Consider the following 23,278-nt stretch of genomic DNA (forward strand, 5'->3'; position numbering starts at 1 on the left):
GAAGTGCACGTCAAAAAGGTGATTCTAGCATTAAGAGAATAAAGTTAACTTCAGGGCCTTCACTTTTCTCACAAACACGGTCACATTTCTGTGTGTCAGCCATGTGGGTTGTGGTCTGACAGACGAGGGCAGCAAAATCCAGAGTCCAATTTTCCAAACCTTTCTTAAATTTAAGATCCAGACTCGTACCTGGGTCAGTGCTTGAACTGCGTTTCTCCTCAGCAAACTGTAGCTGAAACTCTTAAAATTCATGTTTTGTGGATGTTTGGTATCCTCACATATTTCATCTTTCACACCAGTTCTACTCAAGGCCACCTTTTTCAGGAAATAGAACTTGCACCCAAATTTTATTGTACTGAATATCTGCATTAAAAGGTTTCAGCTGTAACTTTTAGAGCTCCATAAAATTGTCAAGTATCTTTTTTTTTTTTTCTTTTTAATATAACAGTCTGTATGGGATATTCATAGAAATTAAAGACAAGGCTTTGTGCTGTGTCAGTTACTGCCTGAGAACTGAATTCTCTCTCCAGTTTCTCCTTGTAGCACAGATTGTTGCTGTGAGCTCGGCTTTATGCCTCAATGGTCATTTCAGTAGAAAAAAGGTCCAAGAATTCAGGTGGTTACAAGATGCTTTTATCATCCTTCTTTTATTTTATTTTTTTTCCTTTGTCATCTTTTATGCATAGATCTGAATGTTTAATACATGAAATCAGTGCTTGTGGAAGGTGCTGGGTGAGCCCCTGGGGGCTGTGGGCACTGGACTCCAGGAGCTGGTATAGGGGCAAGCAAGACATGGCCATGCCCAGAGCATCAGCCCTCCTGGCCAGGCAGGTTTCTGCCTTTGGTGCTCCTGTGAGTGTTTATAAATCATTTCTGACACGTGGTGGGGGTCATTCTATAAGAACATGAGCACATGTTTTGTGTTGTTTTTTTTTTCCTATTTTGACTCCAGTAGTTGCTTGTTGGCTGCAAGTCCTTATTCAGACTGCAGGATTCTCCGCAGCATTCATGGGATAAAAAACAATTTCCAATCTGATATATTAAACTGCAGAGTTCAGAGACTTTAGGAAGCAAAGGAGGTTGTTCAGAATACTAGACAGCATGTCTGTATTAAGGCACTGACACCCACTCTTGACTCTCTCTGTATATTAATAACTTGACTCTGAGTGTTAAAATTAGATGTAATTTTTTTCATTCATGCCAGAATTTCTTTGCGCACCAGATGCCGTGTACATCATCTTTCTTTGGCTAAGCATTAGAAAGAATTAAAAATGACAGTCTTTCCTCCGCACTATCCTGTTGTTTTCTTGAGTTCTTTTTTTGTTTGTTTTCTGTAACTTCCTCCATGGTTAGATATACCCACAGAGCTTTGTTACTGGGCTATGCTCCTACACTCTCAGGAATCATTCTATTATTCACTAGATCCAGTTCCAGCCCTCTTGTCATCCCTGTAGATCACCTTTAGCCAAGCCAGGGGCAGAGCTGCTTCTCTGTATCTGCTCCTTGTTCTCATGGATGCCTGCTTGTTGAGGGTGACAGTTCACCTGCAGCCATTGTGCTCTTTGATTACTGCAGCTCAGACCCTCCTGGTTCTTGGCATGTTCTTTTGTCTGTAAGGCTCGGGTTATTTCAAATCCAATGCACTTAAATGCTTTCAAAATGAATGCCCATTGCTTAGAAAATATTGCCCTCCTTTGCATAATGTAGTAAAAGGTTTAATAGTGGGGATTTGATCTTCCGCATGCATGAGAAGTGTATGGTCAGTAATTTTTCAGTATACAGTTGTGTTCAGAAATTGTACCACTAACGTTAAGTACTGCAGCTGTTTGTGAGCGCCTTTATGTAACCATGACATTGTCTGCAGTACAAATCCAGTGCTATTCAAAGCACTTCTGTAGGAGTTTAACTGTAGGAGCCAGCCTGTCTGTGTTAGTTGAAGGAGTGAAGCACTGGATTAAAATGCACACCAAGTTCTGATTCCATCAAAAAGCAAAACAGGCAAAAAAAAAACACCCAAACCCAGCCATCATCAGTTTGTTCAAATCACTCACCGTTTCATATTAGGATCAACAGCAGAGTATCCTGAAAATCTATTTCTGAAGATTTCAGTGCATTGCAAGAGTTGAGTCTCCTTCCCTAAATGAAAATCATATATTGTCTCCAAATATATAATGCATGACCTGCTTTTGATTTCCTCTGGAAATCCTTTGGATTGTACGTGTGGAATAAACACTGCAGACTTAACCTAACCTCATACATGACTGTAGATTTCACAGATACTGTAGGATAAATGGAAGGCACGGACTCTCAGCATCCCCGTGCATCTATAGCAGACCACAACTAGGGAAATGAGACACCATTTGCCCTGTTAAATAATAACATATGTGGTTAAACTCTGAGGACCTTCTGTGTAACAGTTTATGGTGTGAGTTTACACTACACCAAGCCACTTCATTTTCAAAATATTTTTAATCAAATTCAGTCAAAATTAGCAAGTGACTTTACACTTGCTGATGATAAATATCCATGGGAAGTGTGAATGTGGCATAACTAATCCACACTGTGGTTTGGGATAACCTGTGGCAGCAGAACTGCCCTCGCTGCTTTTACAAGGGTGAACTGTTTGCTGTATAATAGCAGCACTTGATGCTTGTGATCTTTGTGAATGCTCAACAGGTTTTCATTAAGGAAGGACTTTGCTTTTGGTTAAAAATATAAAAGCCCATAGAGCAGCTTGTCCAGAGGGATCTGGGTCAGCTCCACCACGTGCTCCAACATAACTCTGCCTTTACAGGACTCTGTACACAGGCAAAACAGAAACCCACGAGGCTGGGGATGGGAGAAAAGTGAGTTTTCCTCTTTACTCATTTCAGAGTGAGGATTTTCCCTTTTTTTTTGCTAGCAGGCTCCAGCATCCAGCAACTTGCAAGAAATTCTGCCTGGAGTAGCTCAGTTAAAAAGAGAGCGCAGGCAGCAGAAATGATGACAGGCCATTATACCGAAATTAAAGGGGAAAAATAAAACGTGACAGTTGCAAAATGTGTTACGTAGAAAATTCTGTTAGTGTTCATGGATTTTATTTTTAAACGATGTAAAATAAAAATAAAACTTGTGGGAAACATTTCTTGGATTTAGTTTACATAAATATCTCTGTGTTGTTACAGTTGGTGTAGGGAGGGAACATGCAGCACAGCAGTGATCTGTTATTATTGTTGTTTACTCTAGTAAATGCAGAATAAGGAGGTCTGCTGCCAAAGACAAGGAGGTGGTGTGCGTGGGATACAAGTTCTTGCCGTGGGTGTTGGCTTATGCTCTGAGCAGCAGAGGCAGCGCATGGCGTGTTCTGGTGTCTGTGGGCTCCATTTCCTGACCACATGTGGTAACATTTCAAAGTGTATTACATCAGTGGTCTGCCTACCTCAGGAATAATGCCCTGACATGTTCTGGGAGGAAGCAGTGTTCCGTTTTTAATCCCTACCTGTGGAGGGAGAAGCGCGTTCCTCCCACACTGCGCTTTCTGAGGAGGCCGCTTTGTGGCCTGCTGGATGTGGCCTGGGGCAGGTATCTGAAAGACAGTGCTGCAGCACGTTTCCATTGAAGTCTCATTGCTTTGATAATTACCAGAGATGCACGGTGTAATAAATGTGGCATCAAAGTCATAGATGTTTATTTGACAATGGAATGAGTGAAACTTCTTGCAATGCAGAGGCCTGGAAGCACAGCACTTTCTGTCTGTGCAAGGGATGTTCAGGCACATGACAAAACCCATACAATCCTTCTCCCCTTACTTCTTCATTTGCTGTCTTAGGAGGACCAAGTGATCGTTTCCCTTTGCTGTGGGCCATATATCTTTCATTTGCTTCCAAGTTTTGAACAAAACCATCAGTAAGCTACTGTCATGTTTTGCATATGGGATAATTCACTTACAAAGGAAAAGTTCTTGCAGTTTCAAAGCAATGAATCCAAGGCAATTTCCTTAGCAACTGACTTTAATTTGTATTTTCTTCATTCATGATGCAGACTGGATGACTGGAGTTGTTTTTAACATGTTTATGTAACTGTCAACTGTGCCTTTCTTTTCCAGATACCTGGAAGGAAACCACCTGACTGCTGTGCCAAAGGGACTCTCTGCCTTCAGGCACCTGACACTGATGTAAGATACGTGGTTTCAATGTCAAGAAACACAGATGACTCTTTCTGCACTGTGTTGTAGATGGAATGTGAGAAATTAGTGTTTGGGGGGAAAAGAACAAAGCAGAAAAAATAAAAAGCTTCTGTACATTGAATTGGAAAAGAATTTAGCTGTAGCAGCTGCTGCCAGTGAATGTTCCTAAAGTGAAGAAAGAGCAAATTGAAATGACAAAGGGCACCATGGAACCTTCCTCTGCAGGAGCTTCCAGCATCTGGTGCAGGACAAACCTCTTGCCAGGGTGCTGCTCTATCACTTGACAGATTTATCTGTGCAAAGCTGTAAAGGTCATTAACAGAGGAGACAGGATTAATCTGTTCTAGTTGAGGCAGTATTTATAAGTATTTATATATAAGGTAATGAAAATTTATGTAGTCGTTTTTGCTATGAGCAGTCATACAGATAGAGGCACATCTAGAATTCACAGAGTAAATTGCTCCCTGAAATACACTGGAGCAAAATTTCTTAGCTGAAATATTCATCAGAATGTCAAATGGGCAGAACAATAAATATATATATGTGTGTGTGTGTAGGGAGTGGGAAACTGAAATAATCTGTTTGAAAAAAATATTTTATTTGGAAACATCTCTAATTTTATTTTATAAGGGGGAGGAACAATAAAATAAAATGTTCTATTTGAGCCTAAAAGACTATTCTGAAATGAACAATGTAATCCCTTTCGTTTCTAGCTGAAGCAAAGCAAACTCCTTTCCCTTCTTTTGTTTAGTCAATTTATTCCAAAGTGACCATTTTTTTTACACACTGTTGTTCTAGTAGCTGTCATGTTAAGAGCATATGGAAATGGTATGCCAGTAATAAATTGAAAAGCAAACTGGTACAGCAGATATTCACCCATGCTTCTATCAGCTATTAATTTATCCTTCTCCTCTGAAAATTTTGCTTTTACTGGATTTCTGGCTGTGTGCTAGAAATATTCCTTACTTAAAAGTCCAAGGCTTTTGTTTAGAAAATGTTCTGATGTGACTTGCTTTTAGAGCTTAGTCAAAGTCAGTTAGAAAATACTGTATCATTTGCTAACATGGGACTTCTCAATTGCCTCGATCATTTTGCTGTGCACTTATTAGGTAGCCTCTAAAGAAGACTAATTTCTAAAGTCATACATATAAATGATATTTTCTTTATGTATTCCTTCAGTGATTTGAGCAACAACAGCATAAGTGTATTGGCCAATTATACCTTCAGCAACATGACCCAGTTATCAACACTGTAAGTAGCCCAACGTTTCTGAAATTTGAATTGCTTTTCAGACACCATTTTAGATGTTAAACATTTAGTCTGTACTTTGTGACTCAAGCAAATGGCTTTGCATGCTTATTTGTTGTTGAAGTAACAGTGGAATAATCAAAGAAAATACAGTGTTGTAACCGTGTTCTCTCGTTCTCACAGCATCTTGAGCTACAACAGACTTCGGTGCATTCCAGTCCACGCGTTCAATGGGCTGAGGTCTCTTAGAGTGCTGTAAGTATCACTTCTTCAGTGCATCTGGGTTGCAGCTTATTAGGATGCTGTTGATGGCTGGGAGGTTTTTAATGAGCAGATGGCTTTCACTTGATTCAGTAGTCATAAATATTTTCATGCAATTAGCTTCAGTGTACTCGTACTTAGGTGCAATATGTCCAGTAATGACTAGAACAGGTGAACACTAAACCTTGAAAAGAAGCAGTTACATTTTTGCAGGATGAATGACTTTTCTCTGATAGGTCAGGGACAAAAAACTACCATGAAAGCAGGCCTCCAAGAGGCTGCATAGAGTCTGTATCTCCTACTTCAAAAGTGTTCGGGTATCTCACTTCTCTTGCCTATGAGAAGCAATCATGTTTGAGAGTGTAAGCTTACATTAGATGCAAGAGCAGATGCTAGTGGAGGAAGTTTCACGTCACGGTGACAGGAGTGTGGGTATGTTCCGAAATGTCCACCATGTGTGGTTTCTTTCTGTGGAGATCTTTTACTCTTCTTTTCTAGCATAGCTTCATTCATCAGCTTTTTGTGGACTGAGCAATTTGCTTACAGTCTCCTCTGAAAGTTATCTTCTTCCCATGGTCCGAGTGTTGGCTATGGTCCTGTTCCTTACAGAAAGCAGCCCTCCAATGCTTTTCTTAGGTATCTGCTAGAATAACTCTTGCTGCTGTTTGTTTTTTACTGAAGTCCCCATCTGCCCAGTAGAAGCTCACCCTGAGTTCACTTTGCTTGGTTCTTCATGTGGCTGTGTGACACCATGCACAGGTGTCAGGACAAGGTGGAGAAACCACCATCCTCCCCACTGCCCAGCAGAACAAGTGAGTTGTCATTCCTTGAATGATAACCTGGAAGCAAAAAAATTACATAGCTCACCTGTGATGAGGTTAATTCAGAGTGCCAGAGGTGAAGGATTTGAACGCCACATATGGCCAAGACAGAGGAGTTGAATGGTATGTCCCAAGTGCTTTGAAACTTCATGTTTTCTTTTTTTAAGTTAGGTTTCATTTACATATAGAAGCTTTTGTGAAATTAAAGAGCAGTGGTTGCTGTGCATTGAATCCCAAAGTGTGGAATCAAGCTGTCAACATGGGAGGTACCACAACCATAGAATATAGGGGCAGTATATAAACTGTAGAATATAGGGCAGTGCCCAGCAGAGCTCCTATACTGTGGTAAAATACTTATCTAGGTTTCAGCTTCCTAATTTTCAAGATTAGCAGCTTTCATTATTAAAAACAAGAAAGATACGTGATTTGGATTTGTTGTTTTAAGTTTGGCTTGGGACTCTGATTTCTATGACTGCAATAGGATGGTCACAATTGAACTGTTACGTGAATCCTGAAATTCAGCCACATATGAACATATTCAGTTTCATGGCCAAATAAATCATTCCATATGGAGCTGTCTTCTGGCTTGCATCTGATATGCAAGCTAGCTTGATTAAAGGGATTCTCTACAACAAATTGGAGTGTAGATATACCCTGTGTCACTCTTTCCAATAACTACAGTTTATCTTTTCACTTCTACTCTTGCAGACCACATATGGACAGAAACAAAGGGCATTATTTTGAGTATCAGCTGTAATCTTTTGGCTTTCTTAAGTGATCTACTAATCAAATTGCAAAATATCTTCCTTCTCCAAGGGAAAAGCCCTCCTTGTCTTGCACAGAGGAGCATGAGTGAAATGAAGCCTGAATGGGAATCTCTGAATGCTCATTGCATTTGCCTCCAGATTGATTTGATTTATTATGGCCTACAAAACTCTGGTATCAGCTACAACTTTTGCCACATGTCATCTACATTGTTATTAAAAATCAATTCTCCAGGGGGAAAATGGGCTTCCGAGTGATAGCGTGCAATCTGTTACTGTCAGTTATTTATTATCCATATTCTCAAAAGAATGTAGAAGAGCAAACATCAGCAATACAATTTTCACATCTTATTTTATTATTATTATTTTTTTTTTAATAAAAAGAATATAGATATCTCATTACCTTTGGCAGTGCTTGCCTTTGAAAGTTAACATGACCTTCTCATACAGATTTCAGTGTCTTCCAAATTCCTCATGTTTTCTTTACTTCTTGACTCTCTGTAGTAAGTAAAGTAAATACATGTTTGAAAATCAGACTAATCATAGAGGTATGATGAAACTGATCTCTGACAGAAATCAGGTTCTGCCCTCTGTCTCTTACACTTTTGAGCACAGGCCCAGTTGAGAAAAGGGCAGAGTCAAAATGTTTATGTTTAAGCCTGAATATATATGAGTGTTTACATAATCAGGTCTTCAGTCTTTGCCTGGCTGATCCATAATGGCAGCCAGAGTTTGCTGAGGAGCAATTTCATCATCTTAAATCTTTATAATCTTGTTTTTTTTCAAAATGAAAAGTTTATATCAGAGGATTTTTTTCATCCAAAACTATTGCAATGAAAATTTGTGGTTTTCTTATCCAAAACTAAAGAAGCTTAATATTAATAGGTTTTAAAAGCTGAGAGATTGAAAGAAGGGAATTATAAATGTTAGAACCTTTCCGGTTGTCGTGCACTGATTATTTTTATTGTTTGACAGTGTTGTAACTTACAGCATTTTGTCCCCATTTAATTAGGAGGGAAAGTCCAGAAATAGAAGTACTTTATCAGATCACGAAGCAATTTTCCATGTTGTATTCATGGAAAAATTTCTAAATGAGCTACAAAATATTCTACTAAAATGAGATGTTCCAGTTTTACTGAAAAATGATGGATTGTTTACTGGAGGTCAAGAGCTCACATTTATTTAGAAAAGTGCTGTAGTTCAGAGCTCACACAAACACAGTAATATATGTGATAAGAAAGCTGCTGCACATACTCTTCAGACAAAACTTTGGCACCAATTTTTGCAATATACTTCTGTATTGGATGTTGCACTGAGTTGACCTAAGAGGAATATTAATTGCCTTTTGTTGTTGTTGTTTGGGTTTTTTTGCATCACAGAATGACTGTTTGTAGCTATTCTGCAAGTTCAGCCAAGCTTGTAGCCAAATTACTGTCTTTAAAGAGTAGGTCGTTCTTTACTAAAAAGTGTGTTTATAGTTACCTAATGTTAGCAGACAACAGGTTGGGAATAGGACTGGGGGGCAGCTGAGGGGTTTGTTGTTGCTGTTGTGTTGTTTTTTTTTAAAGAACAAACAAAGAACAAACCAAAACAGAAACCCATAAGGATATGCTTAGTTGATTCCTTTATCCCAAGACTCAGAAATAAATTAGATTACATGAAGAAGAAAGTTTTTGTTTGAGGAATTTGGGTGTTCTGTTACTGCGTTCTGAAAGGAGACCACCATCACCTTAGCATTCACTCTCTTATTGTTTACCGATGTTTAGACAAGGAGATAACTGGAAGTTGTGCCTTTGGGGGTGAATGCATGCATGCATGTGCTTTAACTTTCCAAATGTTCAGGATTTTAATCAGGCTTTTGCTCAGGAAGAATTTTGCTATAAAAGTATGTTTGTGTCGTTGATCCAACAGGAAAAAAAATCATTGTTCTGCCGAATTCTCCTGTCACCATTTTATACTGAGGTTCTTATGGCTTTTAGCATTTATCATTTCCTTTTAGCTGTATGGGTGGAGGTATTGCTGACATCATTTTTTCATTAAAATGCAGTCGGTGGCATCCATGGAACATACCTCAGTGTTTGAGGTATGTAGCGAAGCCCTTCATTAAACATGGGCTTATGTTTTTGATGTTTTTTACTTTCTTACAGATAAATGACTTTGTCATTCTTAAGCTTCTCTTGGAAAGTGATTCCAGGACATTTTGTTTAGAAAGGCAAATACATGCATTCACAGAATAAAGACAACTGATACTATGTGAAGATAAAGTGAAGTTCTTCTCTCTGTTCCTTTGTGGAACGTCACATCCTTCTTGTTCCCGTTTGGATGAATTACTTGGAAATCCATCCTTACTTGCACACACCAAGCATTACTAATAATAGCCAAGCTAGATCTGCTTAGAAGAAATTCAGGATGATGGAAAGGGGAGCTTTTGGTATTCTCATGTCAAGAACTGTAAGAAAAATCCCAGCAGGGCAACTGTGCTGCAGTTTTTGCAGTTTCACGCCCCATACAAAAATTCCAAGTATTTTCACTGGTAATATAAATACATTCATCAAACACATTTTTAAAATACCGCACAAAAAATAAGAAGGTATTTCCAACTGTAAGAATGAAAAACTAGAACGTGAAAGTGCAGGTATATTTGCCTGATGGACCCTTGCTCTCTCTATAGAGTTAATCAATATTAGTCAATACTTAATTTAACTCTTGCATTTCTTATTTTCCCTCTTCTGTTTTCTTTGTGTTTCCAGAAAATGGGATTCTATAAAAGAATTACAGGTCTGTATGTGAGGGTCTGCCTGTCATCAATATACTTCTTTTAATAGCATAGTGTATCACCTTTTTAATTTAAAACATTGGTACCCAACAGTTCTGATCGTATCATTGTTATAAACATCAACATCTAGAAGCAGCATGGAAGCTTTGTGAGTTGTGAAGCTTGTAGAAACTCACAGGGAAGGAAAATTAAGTATCATTCTTAAGCACCAGTTCTCTCACTTCTGAGGAGCAGATCTCACTGTGGTTTGATACCTTCCTGCTTCTCCACTCTTCTAGGACGCTCCACGGGAATGATATTTCCAGTGTTCCTGAAGGTTCATTCAACGACCTGATATCCCTGTCCCATCTGTAAGTACTTCTGTGTCCTTGAGTTTCAGACTTTCTAAACACTACAGATTATTACAAATTTAAGACTGTATAGCAATTCTGTTCTTCCTGCGCACTTTCCATATTCTCCTCTGGATATTCACAGAGCCAATGTTCAAAGGAAATAAAATAAATATAAGAACCTGTTGTTATCAGGTACCAAAATATTTTCTTAAGGAAAACCAAATGAGCAAATGTGACAGTTTCCTCTTCTGTGGACTTTGTGTTTAAGGTTTTCTTTCAGCGTTGTCTAAGTGAAATGCAGAGTGTGTTATGGTCTGAGACAGAGACAGGAAACCTCCCACAAAGTGCAAATATTAAGCAAATGTGAATACAGTGCTTAATAAGTGTCACAAGTTTTGCATACTGAAACGTTGTCAGTATATGAATTTGATGAATCACTACCTCAGAAAGTATATATTTAATCATAGGGAAACAGGTCAAATCACAGTACCAGTACTGATAAATTGTACAGAATAATTAAAAGCTATTAAAAGTTTCGGGTATTTCAAGAGACGATTTGGATTAGTGGAGGCCAGGGATCTTTTTAAACGCAATTCAGTTGATGAAAGAACTGTAAAAGACAAACAGCTGTAATAGTTACGAAACAAACCTGGAGTTTTGGAGTGCCAAAATAGCGAGCAGAAGATGTTCGCTGAGATAATGTGTGATATTACACATGGTGTGTGTGCATGTGTATAATTTTTTATCTGTTTCTTAAACTTTCAGCATTCCTTCCAGAAAACTTACTGAACACAACAGCACTGTTATTCAGAAAATGTGCAAAACGCAAATATTTACTGGATAACAAATTTGTCCTTGGGCTGTGATTTCTGTACTAAGTTTTCTATCTCAGTCTTTTTGTAGACAAAGAAGAATAAACATATCTCAGATTGGTACAGACAGAAATAATATATGAACAACTTAGGGAGTTTCAGCTGCAACTGAGAAATAACCTCTCTGTTTTGGACTTACACCTTGGCATTTTAGTCAAAGAAAATACTCAACTTGCACAAGGTGTATTTCATTCTCATGCTCCCAGCACAGTAAAGTTGTTTTCTGTGTTGTTTTGAAGTGAAAGTCTGACAGAGCTGAAGCCCTGAATCACCTTTTGGAATGCAGCAACACCTTCCATGCGGGGAGTCTGGCTTCTGAGGGTATTTTTAGAATGCATGAGATAAACACATTGTGCCCCATTTGTTTGGACTTTCCTCTGGGTTCACTTTAAATGAAGTGCAGACACAATTTTCCTGGGTAAACCAGGAAACCTTGGGGAGCGATAAAAACCATTTTGGCCCAATGCAGTCACTGCAGTCTGTCTGTTTAGATGTATGTGCTGCCAGAAATGTAAAACACACAAAACACAAATGAACAGTAATAAATAGGATCCATAAAATAAATAAGACCTGTCTGGGGTGTAATTTGCACGGCTGAACAATTTAATTTTACAGGACAACTGTGCTCTCCAGTTTCTTAAAGAGGATGCGGTGTGATCATCTGCAACTTTCAGCAGCCGCAGTGATCTTGCTAGATGTTCGGCTTTTTACAAGCCAGAAAAGGCTGTGCTTATTCAAACAAAGTCATAGAGATTAGCAAATAAATTGTTTTTGAGTTCTCCTGATAGCTAGATCTTTGAGTAGAAAGCACATGCTTGGAATAACTTTTAGGTGGTATGAGAAGCTGCTACTCATCAAATTTGTAACTCCAGAACAAAACCTGATTTTAAATGTATCTTTATGGCTGTGGGTAGGACAGATATGAAGCTGACTACTAGGTTACCAAGCTGGATATTTTTCTAGCAGAGACAGAAATATCAGTTTGGTCAGTCTTTTGTAGTAGATTTGAAATGATTGGCAATTGGAAGAACAAAACTGACATCTAGACACTTAAATTACTTTTTCCAGGGCTGTTTAAAGCTTAGGAGAAGATAACCACTGAATTTCCCTTATATTGTAAATATATTATCAGAATGTAGATGTTATGACAAACTGCAACATAAACCTCGCTAAAGACATAAAAAAGTTAATATGTGATATTACCATACACTGTTGTGATGAATTTACAACTCTATTTACTTGAATCACATAATTAGTTGTCTATTTAAGCCATGACTCTGCTAATTTGTGTAGTCCAGGGTAATGATAAAAATGGTAAAGCATAAGTGAAGAATCGTGTATATTAAAATCTAAAAAGAACTCAAAATCTGCCAGGGCAAAACTGAGAACTGCTCAGTTAGGTCTGTTCCCACATATACTGTCCTCTCATCTCTGTCCATATATATACACAGCTTAAAGGCAGTCACCCTTGTCCTGTCACTATGGGATCATATAAAGTGGGAGCTTTATAAGCTCCCCTCAAGTACTGTAAGGCCACAATGAGGTCTCCCTGGAGCCATCTCTTCTCCAAGCTAAACAAGCCCAGCTCATTCAACCTTTCTTTGTAAGAGTGACACTCCAGCCCGCAGATTTTAGTTGAATTTATTATAAGTTTTGTAAGTTATCTCCAAAAAAAAGTTGGCTGAACAGAAATACTTGCACCACGTTTTAAAAATGCTGCTAGAGATGCTTTGTTACAGCACGAGATATTTTTACCTTCTTCAAATAGTGTGGGATAGTGGGCAAAGAAATAGAGTGCATATGTCAGAGCGCATGAGTGAGAATACAGTAATTCACAACCGATCTGAGATATGGGAAAATAAAATGAGTGAACAGAAAGATACAAGTGATAATTTCTGTAGCTGGACAATAATGTTATTGGTAATCAGCTCTAGTGACTACAGGGCAACATTATTTCTAGTGTACTTTATGAAGATTAATTAACACAGGTAACTGGCCTTCAGTTATCCTCCCACTCCTGTTTTATATATCGCAGTTGCTCAATGCTGAAGTTAATTTCTAGGTCCAAATTTCACTGCTGTATTTTGTTTGACCTTGGACAAGTGAGCCAGTTGATCACAGTTACAGGGTCAAAAAGTCAAATGAGTAGTTTTTTTCCCATTGTAAGCAGTAGAATCACAGAAGGAATGGATAGATATTTTTTAATACTGTGCTTTAGTACACATTTAATTTTGATGAATGAGCCCTAGACAGAGTTTGAACCTATGAACCTTCATTATGAATCTGTCGAGGGCACAGTGGGTTCATTAGTCATTCCAATAGAAATGTATCAACAAATTTACCGAGGTTTTTATCGTAATATCCTGTCTGATATTTTTATTTGAAAGAAGATTATGTTTTAAATACCACGTTAAATATTGTTTTTAACATATGTAAAGTCTAAAACGCAGTTTGAATTATTGGTTTCTTAAGTATCTTTTCCACATGCTGATCTGTAAGTATTTAGTTAATTATTTTCCCATTGCAGTTGAGGTGTTGCACAGTTAAAGCCTTTCAGCAAAATGAATGCAGTCTTCCAGCATACATTTCTTCACACATCCAGAAATTAATAGTTTCTAGACTGATTTTTTTAAAGTCTGACCTTTGTGTATCATTGACACACTACTTAAAATGACACTTGAGAAAGAAGTGGTCTAAATGGGTCAAGACAGCACCTGAATTTAAGGGAAAGGGTTTTTGTGTTTTGATTCTTTTGGGGAAAAAAAAAGAAGAGAGAAGAAAAGAGAAGAAAAGAGAAGAGAAGAGAAGAAAAGAAAAGAAAAGAAAAGAAAAGAAAAGAAAAGAAAAGAAAAGAAAAGAAAAGAAAAGAAAAGAAAAGAAAAGAAAAGAAAAGAAAAGAAAAGAAAAGAAAAGAAAAGAAAAGAAAAGAAAAGAAGAGAAGAGAAGAGAAGAGAAGAGAAGAGAAGAGAAGAGAAGAGAAGAGAAGAGAAGAGAAAAGAAAAGAAAAGAAAAGAAAAGAAAAGAAAAGAAAAGAAAAGAAAAGAAAAGAAAAGAAAAGAAAAGAAAAGAAAAGAAAAGAAAAGAAAAGAAAGGAAAAGGTTTTGTGAACTACAATTGCACTATTTGAATGCATCTGCTTCAGCTATGCGGCGTCACTCAAGAGATGGGTTAACCTGCTGTAAACAAGCTTCACAAACACCAGCTTTGGAAATAGGGGTATCCTTTATATGCGTGACTCATCTAATGAGTCATCAGATCCAAACTAAGTAACACAGTTCACTGTTTCCTAAAGGCCAAAGAGTTAAAAGGAAACCAATCAGGAAGATTCTGTGAAACCAGCACAAGTTTTTGAAAAAGTGATTTATTATACGAAAAGGAGATTTGTTGTTAAGTATTTATACAACCTCTGTAACTAATGATGGAAAGAAAGAAAGAGGAGGAAGAATACTGCGGAGATAATTCTAGGAGACGTTCTGAATATTCAGGAGATTTGTTTCACACATTTTGAAATAAAGCATTCAGGTCGAAGAGTAAAATGTACTTCATTGAGATAAGGGATGTTATCTTTAATTGCAAACCCAGATAACTGCTGTTTGTTTGGTTTTTCACTACTAGGGCTCTAGGTACCAACCCTTTACACTGTGACTGCAACCTCCGCTGGCTTTCTGAGTGGGTGAAGGCAGGGTACAAAGAGCCAGGAATAGCACGCTGCAGTGGGCCAGAAGCTATGGTGGACAGGCTGCTGCTTACAACACCAACTCACCACTTCCAGTGCAAAGGTAGGTGCAAGCAAACTGTTGTTTCCTATTGCTTTTCCTAGTATACAGCTCTTCATTTTTATACTCTTGCAAGCTGCTTGGCATTAAAGTGAGTCTGGGAGGAGTTGCTTGGCTTTCATTTACTGAACCATCAGATTGCATTCAAGTTGTGTTTTGAAGTGTTTTTTCCACAGAGTTCAGTTAACTGCACCATGGGAAGGAGAAACAGCAAAGTTCTGAAGAATTAGTATTGCTGCTGTTGGCACCAGATTATGTAGGAGCAAATTAGCATAGAGGATATTGTGACTTAGTTGAACAAATAAACTTTTGTTGGCCTTCTACCTACCCCAGGCAACTTTGGTAAAATAAGGGACATTTTAAAATATAGACCTTTCTGGTTTTTATGTACATACTTTTGAAAACTGAGAATTCACGTGGAAAGCAAATATTTACCAAATTCTATTTTTATTTGAAGCTACACAAACAACTTTATGTCCTCACCATCTCTATATCAGAAACCATGTTTAATGGAAAATCTTCAATGTCTGAATTTAGTTTATGTTCAGGAGAGCACTGAGGGACAGCTGTTAGCAATTAGGTGTAGTCATGGACAGGATTACTGTGCATTAGGGAGCAGTCAGTAAAAGATAAGGAGTACATTTTTGTGTGAAGAAAGTAAATAGTATATTGCTGAATGTAGGGTAGGTAAGACCCGTATATTCTTATTGTAAAGGGAGCTTTGGAGGTTTGCTCAGGTTGCTGCCAAGTGCATGAATACCAGAGAATCACAGAGTATGCTGAGCTGGAAGGGACACACAGTGCCCATCGAGTGCAGCCACTGCCTCCACACAGGACCACCCAGACCTTCAGTCTGTTCCTCTCTGAGCTGTGCAAACCCAATACACCCGGCTGCTCCTCACACACAGTGCCCACTGACCCTTTCACATCTTCACTGCCCTCCTTGGGCTGCTCTCTGTTAGCTTTATGTCCTTGTGCTGTGGCACTCAGATTGCATTGCAGTGCTCGATGTGAGGATGCTCCAGCACAGAGCAGAGCAGGAAGGTATTTTCTTACTGTCCCACAGGCCATCAATCCGGTGTGTATTGCCAACATTGATTAACACTGATTACTTCAGAGGAAAGTTGAAGTATCCCCATAACAGACGATGGTGGAACAAACCAAGTCATAGTCAAAGTAACTTCAGAATCTTCCTATCCACTAGTGGGATTGGATCACAGATTGCCAAGCCTGAGGTCAATTTTATGGCCTTTTAGATGTATTTTTAATAACTGTATACTTATAATTTAATTACTTTGAAATGTCAGTCTCAAAACTATCAGAACTTAGACTACAATTACCAGAACTGCAGCCTTTATAATGGTCCCTAAAATGCAAAGTGCAGTTATTCTCTAAATGTTAAAAATAACAAATAATTTACTTGTTCACACAAAGTCAAACATAGAAAATGATTGTGTGAAACAGAGTCTGAAGTTTAAATGCAAAAGGCGAAGGCCAGTGAATTTTTCATTTAGAAACTGTCATGTATCAGTAATTAGATTCACTTTCTCTCTAAACAAAACATGCAGGAGGTAAGTGAGGCCATGATTCTTACTGTTAAAGCAGCTGTATCGTTTCTATATAAATATTAGGTCCACCAGAAAGCTGTGGGGCCTTCTACCAGCCTAGGCCTTTGTCTCCATAGCTGACTTTATCTGAATAGAAAAGGAGAAAAACGTGTTGTTTCAGAGGTGGTCTTTGGACAGGCAGATGTTGATGGTCTGAATGAGTTTCAGTATACTCCAAAAAGCTCAGCACCCTGGTAAAATTCACCCTTTTTCAACACCATTCATATATTTTGAAAAGCAATGCATGATTTTGTAATGTGACGTTAGCTGAGCCTATTTCCCATGTGTACATTTAGGATTGTACTCCTCATGCTGTTCCATTGGAACACCAGTGATGTTCATTAGTGGTAAAGTGACAGAATTTATTACAGCATGAAGCACACATTTACCCTTGGCCTGGAGACATTTACCCTGTGCCCCATGACAGGGATGGTGCAGCCTCGGTTCATACTGCAGCTGCATGGCTCTCTCACTAACAATTGCTAAGCTGTAGCTGTGGCATGAGCCTGTGGCAGCAAAATGACTCTATCTGTGGGATAACACAGATTGTCCAACAATGTGGCCATGCTTCTGCCTGTGTATATTCAGTCCTTTCCCCAGCATTGCTCAAATGGGGCTCAGGAGGTGCTGAAGTGTCCCTCGCCTCAGAAATGCCTGTGTCTTTGCTGCAGGTGTCATCCTGCACTGAGCTCAGGACCTCGAGATGCTTGTATAAAGGTTGTGCACAGATATCCTCTGTGGCCTCCAGTAACTTTTAAATTTGTATATATATATATGTAAGTAGTTTAACAAACGCTTGTTAAAATCACATTTTTTGTGTGTGACTGAGCAGAAGGTTGCATCTCAGCAGAGCCAAGAAAATAAAAGCATGTAGTATGGAAGTCATGCAAACCCATCTCTGCTTTTTATTAAATTGCCCTCTTAGTGATGCAGTAGAGGAAAGGAATGTGCTAGGCTGAGGGCATTTTGCTGTATGAATTTATAAACCAAATCCCCAAGGGCAAACTAATGAACTACTTAAGTGCTAGGAGCTAACAGTGTTCTTATTAACTCCTACATTGATTAGCTTTGATCTGTGCCATAGGAATAACTGGAAAATGTATGTCTGTGTATTATAAAATAAATAAATAATGAATTCTGGCTCACAGTAACCTCCAAATCGAGTTGAAGAGCAACACTACTGTCTCTCCTGAGCACCCTGCACAGCCACCTTTGTGAGCTCTGGAAGGAGCCAAAGAGAAGCAGCTCACATTTGTTGTGCTTCACTGCCAGCAGTGCCAGAAATCCAAATGCTGTTTCCTCTTCCTGCTCTAACTCCAAGTTAAAAATGTATGACATTTAGTTAGACATAAAACCCGAAGGTAGAAGAGAAAAATGAATTACTTCTTATTCATCTTTTAGATTTGCTACTTCTTGTTTATTTTTACATTGTGTTGCATTTTGCTATGCAATTAACTGTGCTGCTTTTATTAGCCATGTTGACCCTGCCATCAGTATGAGATCAGGCCTTTTTACAGCAGGCACTTTTCAGCTGAGACTCCATGATACTGATTTCTCTGATGTTCTTAACCCCCTGTTGGTGCCATGCTAGTATTCAAAGTGAATAACATGGATTTCTGTCTCATAGAGGACAGCCCAAAGCAAATTCCTGACTGAAAGGGAGATCTTTTCATCATTGATCTTTTTAACCTTCTACAGCTTCACTGCTCTCTAATGTCAGATGTAAGCTTATATTCTCCACTTTGAGAATCATAACTTACTCCTGCTTCTCTCTTATCATCCAGTAACAGAAGGCCTGTGTCCACTTCGGATCACACGGGACCAATTTTAAAAGATTTTAAAATGTATTACCTTAAAAATGAGATAAAGTTATTTTAGGTCCTTTACTGTCAGATATAACTGAAGCCCCTTTGAAGTGCTCGGATTTATTTTTTATGTGTAAAAGCTGTTAACTCATTAACATTTGAAATTTAGCCACTTCAAAATCCCCATTTTCTTAACCATAAGCTTAGCAGTCTGAATTAACTTTCCATAACATCTCAACAATAAAATATTCGGTATCCCAAAATATTTGATACTGTTTTGGTCTGTGTTCAGCTTCCTGCTGGACGTGCATATTTATCTGCATGTATTTACATATTTGTGTGTTTAACTTTGTTTCACTTTGCCAAGGTGTTTGAATGTTGGTGATCTTTCTTCTGGATGGAACAGGAGGAAAATAAGTTTTAAACTCTATTAAAACTAAGGATGGTAGAACACTTTGCACCTAAACAGTCCCATAAGCCTCTAACTGAATCTTTCTTACGCATGTTTTTCGTTTCTACTGTTGCATCTGCACTTTCATTCGTGTTACCAGCCATAGAAATGTCATGTTATGGTTCCCTAGGGGTTGCTGTTGCAGAATTTCCAGCTCTAAGAGAAGGAAAAATTGCTGAAAGCTATATATGTATAAGCCCATTCTCTGGAGATTCCCAGTATGTTTTTTCAGAGCTGATGTTTCCATCTGCAGGAGAATATAAGCAATTTTGAGAGTTACCCAGCTCTTGATTTAAGTACTTAAAATCTTTATAATCCCTGAGAATCATTCCTGTTTTTGTGTAACGTTGCATCCCCAGCATGTGCATGTGTACCAACACAGGGTGAATACTACATTAGGGAAAAATGTGAGCATGGAAAGTATTAATTTTGTAATCCAGTTCTCTATTAATACATTGTGTTTTGCCCTTCTAGAGCCGGTAGATATCAGCGTTGTGTCCAAGTGTAACCCCTGCCTCTCCAATCCATGTAAGAACAATGGGACATGCAGCAATGATCCAGTGGAGTTTTATCAGTGCACCTGCCCTTTTGGCTTCAAGGTATGACTACAAATGAGCTACATGAAAAGCAATAGAGTATTCTTCATCCCTTCTGCTTTCTAATTGTTGTACCATGAGAAGTCAATTTTACAGGCAACTGAGTTCAACAGATGCCTTACTGAAACAGATTGTGTATGACCTTTCTCCAGATTTTTATCCTGTGTAATAGGAAAGGCATTTCTTTCTCCTTGTGCCATGACTGTACAGATGTACCATGACCAATATGCTCTAGCTGACCTTGCTTTGAGCACGACTAGATGATCTCCAGAGGTTCCTTGCAACCTTGGGCATTCTCTAGTTCTGTGATGTAGACATACATACAAAATGGCCGTTTGATTTTATCTTCCTTTTCTTTATTGGCAAACACCAAGATAACTGTTTCATAGGCTGACATGCTAAAAGGGAATGCAGTTCAGATGAGAATTAAGGACCAGTTTCATCCACAGTGACAGAGTGAACTACTTACTAGCTTGCACCCATCTCACACAGACTGATTAGCAGTAAAGTGGTAATTGAATGAAAGTAAAGTGGCACATTGCTACAAGCTGAACTGTCTTTGACTTCTGAGTACTGTCTGTAGAGTGATCTGAAAATGTGGAATTCTGTAGATGCTAAGTGTTGTAAGTGTGCAGTGTCAGTTACTAGATAACAGATAAGAGAAATTGAAAACTATGCCAGTGAGCAATGTTGTTCCTTCAGTAGTAATAAATAAATCCCTTTGTTAACACTGCACCATGAGAACTTAAGGCTACCAAAGCTTTTTTTCAAAATTGATAAATTTGGAAACCTAGCTCAATAATATGTAACTGAGGGATTAAATATAAGTAATAAATGAGGCATATGATCTGTTCACTGGCTCTAGATAGGATGTTATGGGCAGAGAAGTAGGTTGCATCTTGTAAACTGTGGTTTTATTTACCTCATTGGATATTTCTTACAAAGTCTTGGTTAGTTAAAGCAGATGTTCATAAAACAGAGTAATGAGAACTATAGAAAAGAAAGGTCATAACCAGGCATATATATGGAAGGTAAGCACAAATACCGTGGCGTACATTCCAAGTAGGATTTAGGAATTAGTTGGAGCTGATGATATCACCGTTTCCCTTCTGTATCTACTTAGGGTACGTTGCTGATGGTAGAGTCATTGTGGTGGATCCCTGAAATACTCAGAGGGAAGATCTAAAGCTCATTTCTTTTTCATTCTAATGCCCCCATGTGTAGTACTCAAGAAAATACAAATTCTCTTAAATTGAAAAATCCACTGATAATTTCCTCTCCTTAAAAATCCTTCTACCTATTGGCATGTCAACCTGCAGTTTTTCCAGGACATTAAAAGACCACATTGTCAAAAATTCATTCATCTAAAACTAACTAGTCAGTAACAATTGATTTGTCTTTATGATGGGGAAGCAGTCTGTTTAATCTCCAGAGGTTAGTAGACTAATGGTCATTCTGATTTGATGTTTAACATGAACTAGGTTAAATTCTTCATATGGCGCTAAGTGACTGTTAGGGTAACTTCAAAAGTAAGTTTTCTAAACTAGCAGGAAAATACATAAATCTTTGTTTATCTCTCACTCCGTAATACACACATGCTGGAAGAGATACTAGGGTTATTCAGAGTAGAACTGTGTTATGAGAATGTCTTTCCTCTGCTCTTATTTTATCTTTTTAATATATTCCTGTATTAGCAAATCCACTAGTATACATGCATTTATATTAATAGAAGGCATGTTTATAAAGGAAGGATTTATTAGCAAAGAATAATCAAGAATAATCCTCTAGTTTTATTAGTAGTAGTTTTCTAATGTACATTAGACCTCAGTACATCATTTTACTTAGAAAGGTTTTGATAAACTCTTGAACTCGTTTTAAACATCTCATAGAGCATCCAACTTTTCTCCTCTCTCGTGCACTTTCTTAGGTGACATTCAGTGTGTGAATGCAAAACCCAAAACCATTTGTGTGTCAGTAAGCACCAGGTTATCATCCAAGCATGGCATGGAGCAAACAGCCAGGCATGGCACTTAGCACAGAGTTTAAAAATAGAGTCTGGGTAACAGCACAGGGAGAATCAGGGGAAATTTAATAAGCAAAAATGAACTCTTTGTCTTTACCACAGGTTTTTGAGTAAAAATGAAATTTGACAGGTCCAAATGCAAACCATATGAAAGGAGCACTCTATCTACCACGCAGTTCTCCACCAGAGATTCATGCTAATTCAATAACAATACCTTGCTTCCTTCTCACCAGCCAGCAGCAAACAACTCTCTCCATCTGGAAGCCATTTCCCAAACCTTGATAAATTGCCCTAAATCTGCCCTCTCAGCATTTGTTTTTCCTTGTTTGATGTAGACTTTTAAAAAATCCTGTGTGGAGGAGTTTATATCAATAATGTGGAAAACCCACCTTTTTTTTTCCCTTTTTTTCCGAATGTAAGCTCATTCAAACAAGATAAAGGCTTCATAATGTTCTCTGGGAAGGGGGCTCCTATCCTCATGCAAACCTTCAGAAAAAAACAGTTGGCCAGCTAGCAGAAAGCGGCTTGAGCAACCGGATACCAAATGAGTGCCTGATGGGATCAGCAACTTCTGCCATTTACTGGGATAGCAAAAGTGGTTAGCACTGGTTTTTCTTACCGTCACACTGAAGGTGGCCTGATCTCTTACTTTTCATGATCACGAAAATGTTTTTCCTATTGAATGCATACTTTATGGGGCTTGTAGCACTGTGCAGTGCTGCCTGCAATAGGTTTGAGTAAACATCAAAGTGAGGTAACCGATGGACCACCTTAGCTGAGTGGCCAGTGGCCAGTTGGTTGTGTCTGATGAGGACAGAAGGAACCATTTGCTCCCTTAGGCTTGGGGCTGGCTAGTGCTGACAGCTATAGATAAGCCATGGTCAAACAGTTTGCAGTTCTCCTTTGGGGACAGAGTGCCAAAGCTAGTGGGAGTGTGCCAACTGAGGTGAGTGTGGGCTGTGCCACCTGGAGCCCCGGGGTGCTCTGGCAGGAAATGTCTGTTAGTGTTACCAGACTTGTGTTTTCAGATTAAACACAGGTGTAGGTGTAATTATCCAGTGTTGTGGTGGTTTGTTGTTTTTTTTTTTTCCCCTCCATAGCATTCTTTGAATGATTATTTGAATAATGCGTGTGGTTTAGATTGTGTAGTATGATTACAAGTGGAGAAGTGAAGCTTACTTTTGCTTTGAATGCTGCTGGCCACCTGCACCATGAGTGTATATGTGTGCAGCTGGTGAATAGATAGCAGCACTGTGCTAATTCATTTATCCTACAGTGTGTGGTTTTTCTGTAACTTTGCTGATATTGTCAAGTATATGGGTGTCAGAATTCAACAGAGTAATCAAAGCTGCAATCAATAAGCCATTGAGAAAGGATTTACTTGAATAGCTATAGTAAAATCTAAGGTAAGCAAAACAAATGCGATGTTTTGCCTCTGTATTCAGAAAATTCCCATTGGGTTTGTTGGTTTTGGTTGTTGTTTTTTAACTATTATTTTGGAAGAGGGACTGATTTTTATGTTTTTCACACTAATTTTCTTAAAAACATTGGTAACAACAGAGGAAGGAAAAATATTTTCATTCTGCAAGTTCAAGTTGTTTGTAGAAATGGGGACCAAGAGCTAAAAATGCATCTGTCTTTTATCTGAAATGAAAGAACATTGTCAACCTGGAACACAGCATGAATTGCCTGCCCAGGCATTGCCACAGCCTCTTTGGTTCCCCAGATAAATGGGAGCCTGAGCTGCTGGGATGCAGAGATTTTTGTATTCTCTGGGTTCT

At 38.4% G+C, this 23,278-nt stretch overlaps 1 protein-coding gene across 3 annotated transcripts in view; it reads left to right on the forward strand.

The window, feature by feature from the left end:
• The window catches only part of SLIT3 (slit guidance ligand 3), a 433,663-nt gene that overhangs the window by 350,109 nt on the left and 60,276 nt on the right, over window positions 1-23,278 (forward strand). For all 3 annotated transcript variants that reach the window (XM_072348011.1, XM_072348012.1, XM_072348010.1), the window contains 6 exons: window positions 4,085-4,153; window positions 5,345-5,416; window positions 5,597-5,668; window positions 10,314-10,385; window positions 14,855-15,018; window positions 19,353-19,477. In XM_072348011.1, the coding sequence (XP_072204112.1) occupies window positions 4,085-4,153; window positions 5,345-5,416; window positions 5,597-5,668; window positions 10,314-10,385; window positions 14,855-15,018; window positions 19,353-19,477 (574 nt within the window). The remainder of the gene's footprint in view (window positions 1-4,084; window positions 4,154-5,344; window positions 5,417-5,596; window positions 5,669-10,313; window positions 10,386-14,854; window positions 15,019-19,352; window positions 19,478-23,278) is intronic.

The sequence above is a fragment of the Excalfactoria chinensis genome, chromosome 13, assembly GCF_039878825.1.
Source record: "Excalfactoria chinensis isolate bCotChi1 chromosome 13, bCotChi1.hap2, whole genome shotgun sequence".
In the NCBI taxonomy this organism is placed as follows: Eukaryota; Metazoa; Chordata; class Aves; order Galliformes; family Phasianidae; genus Excalfactoria; species Excalfactoria chinensis.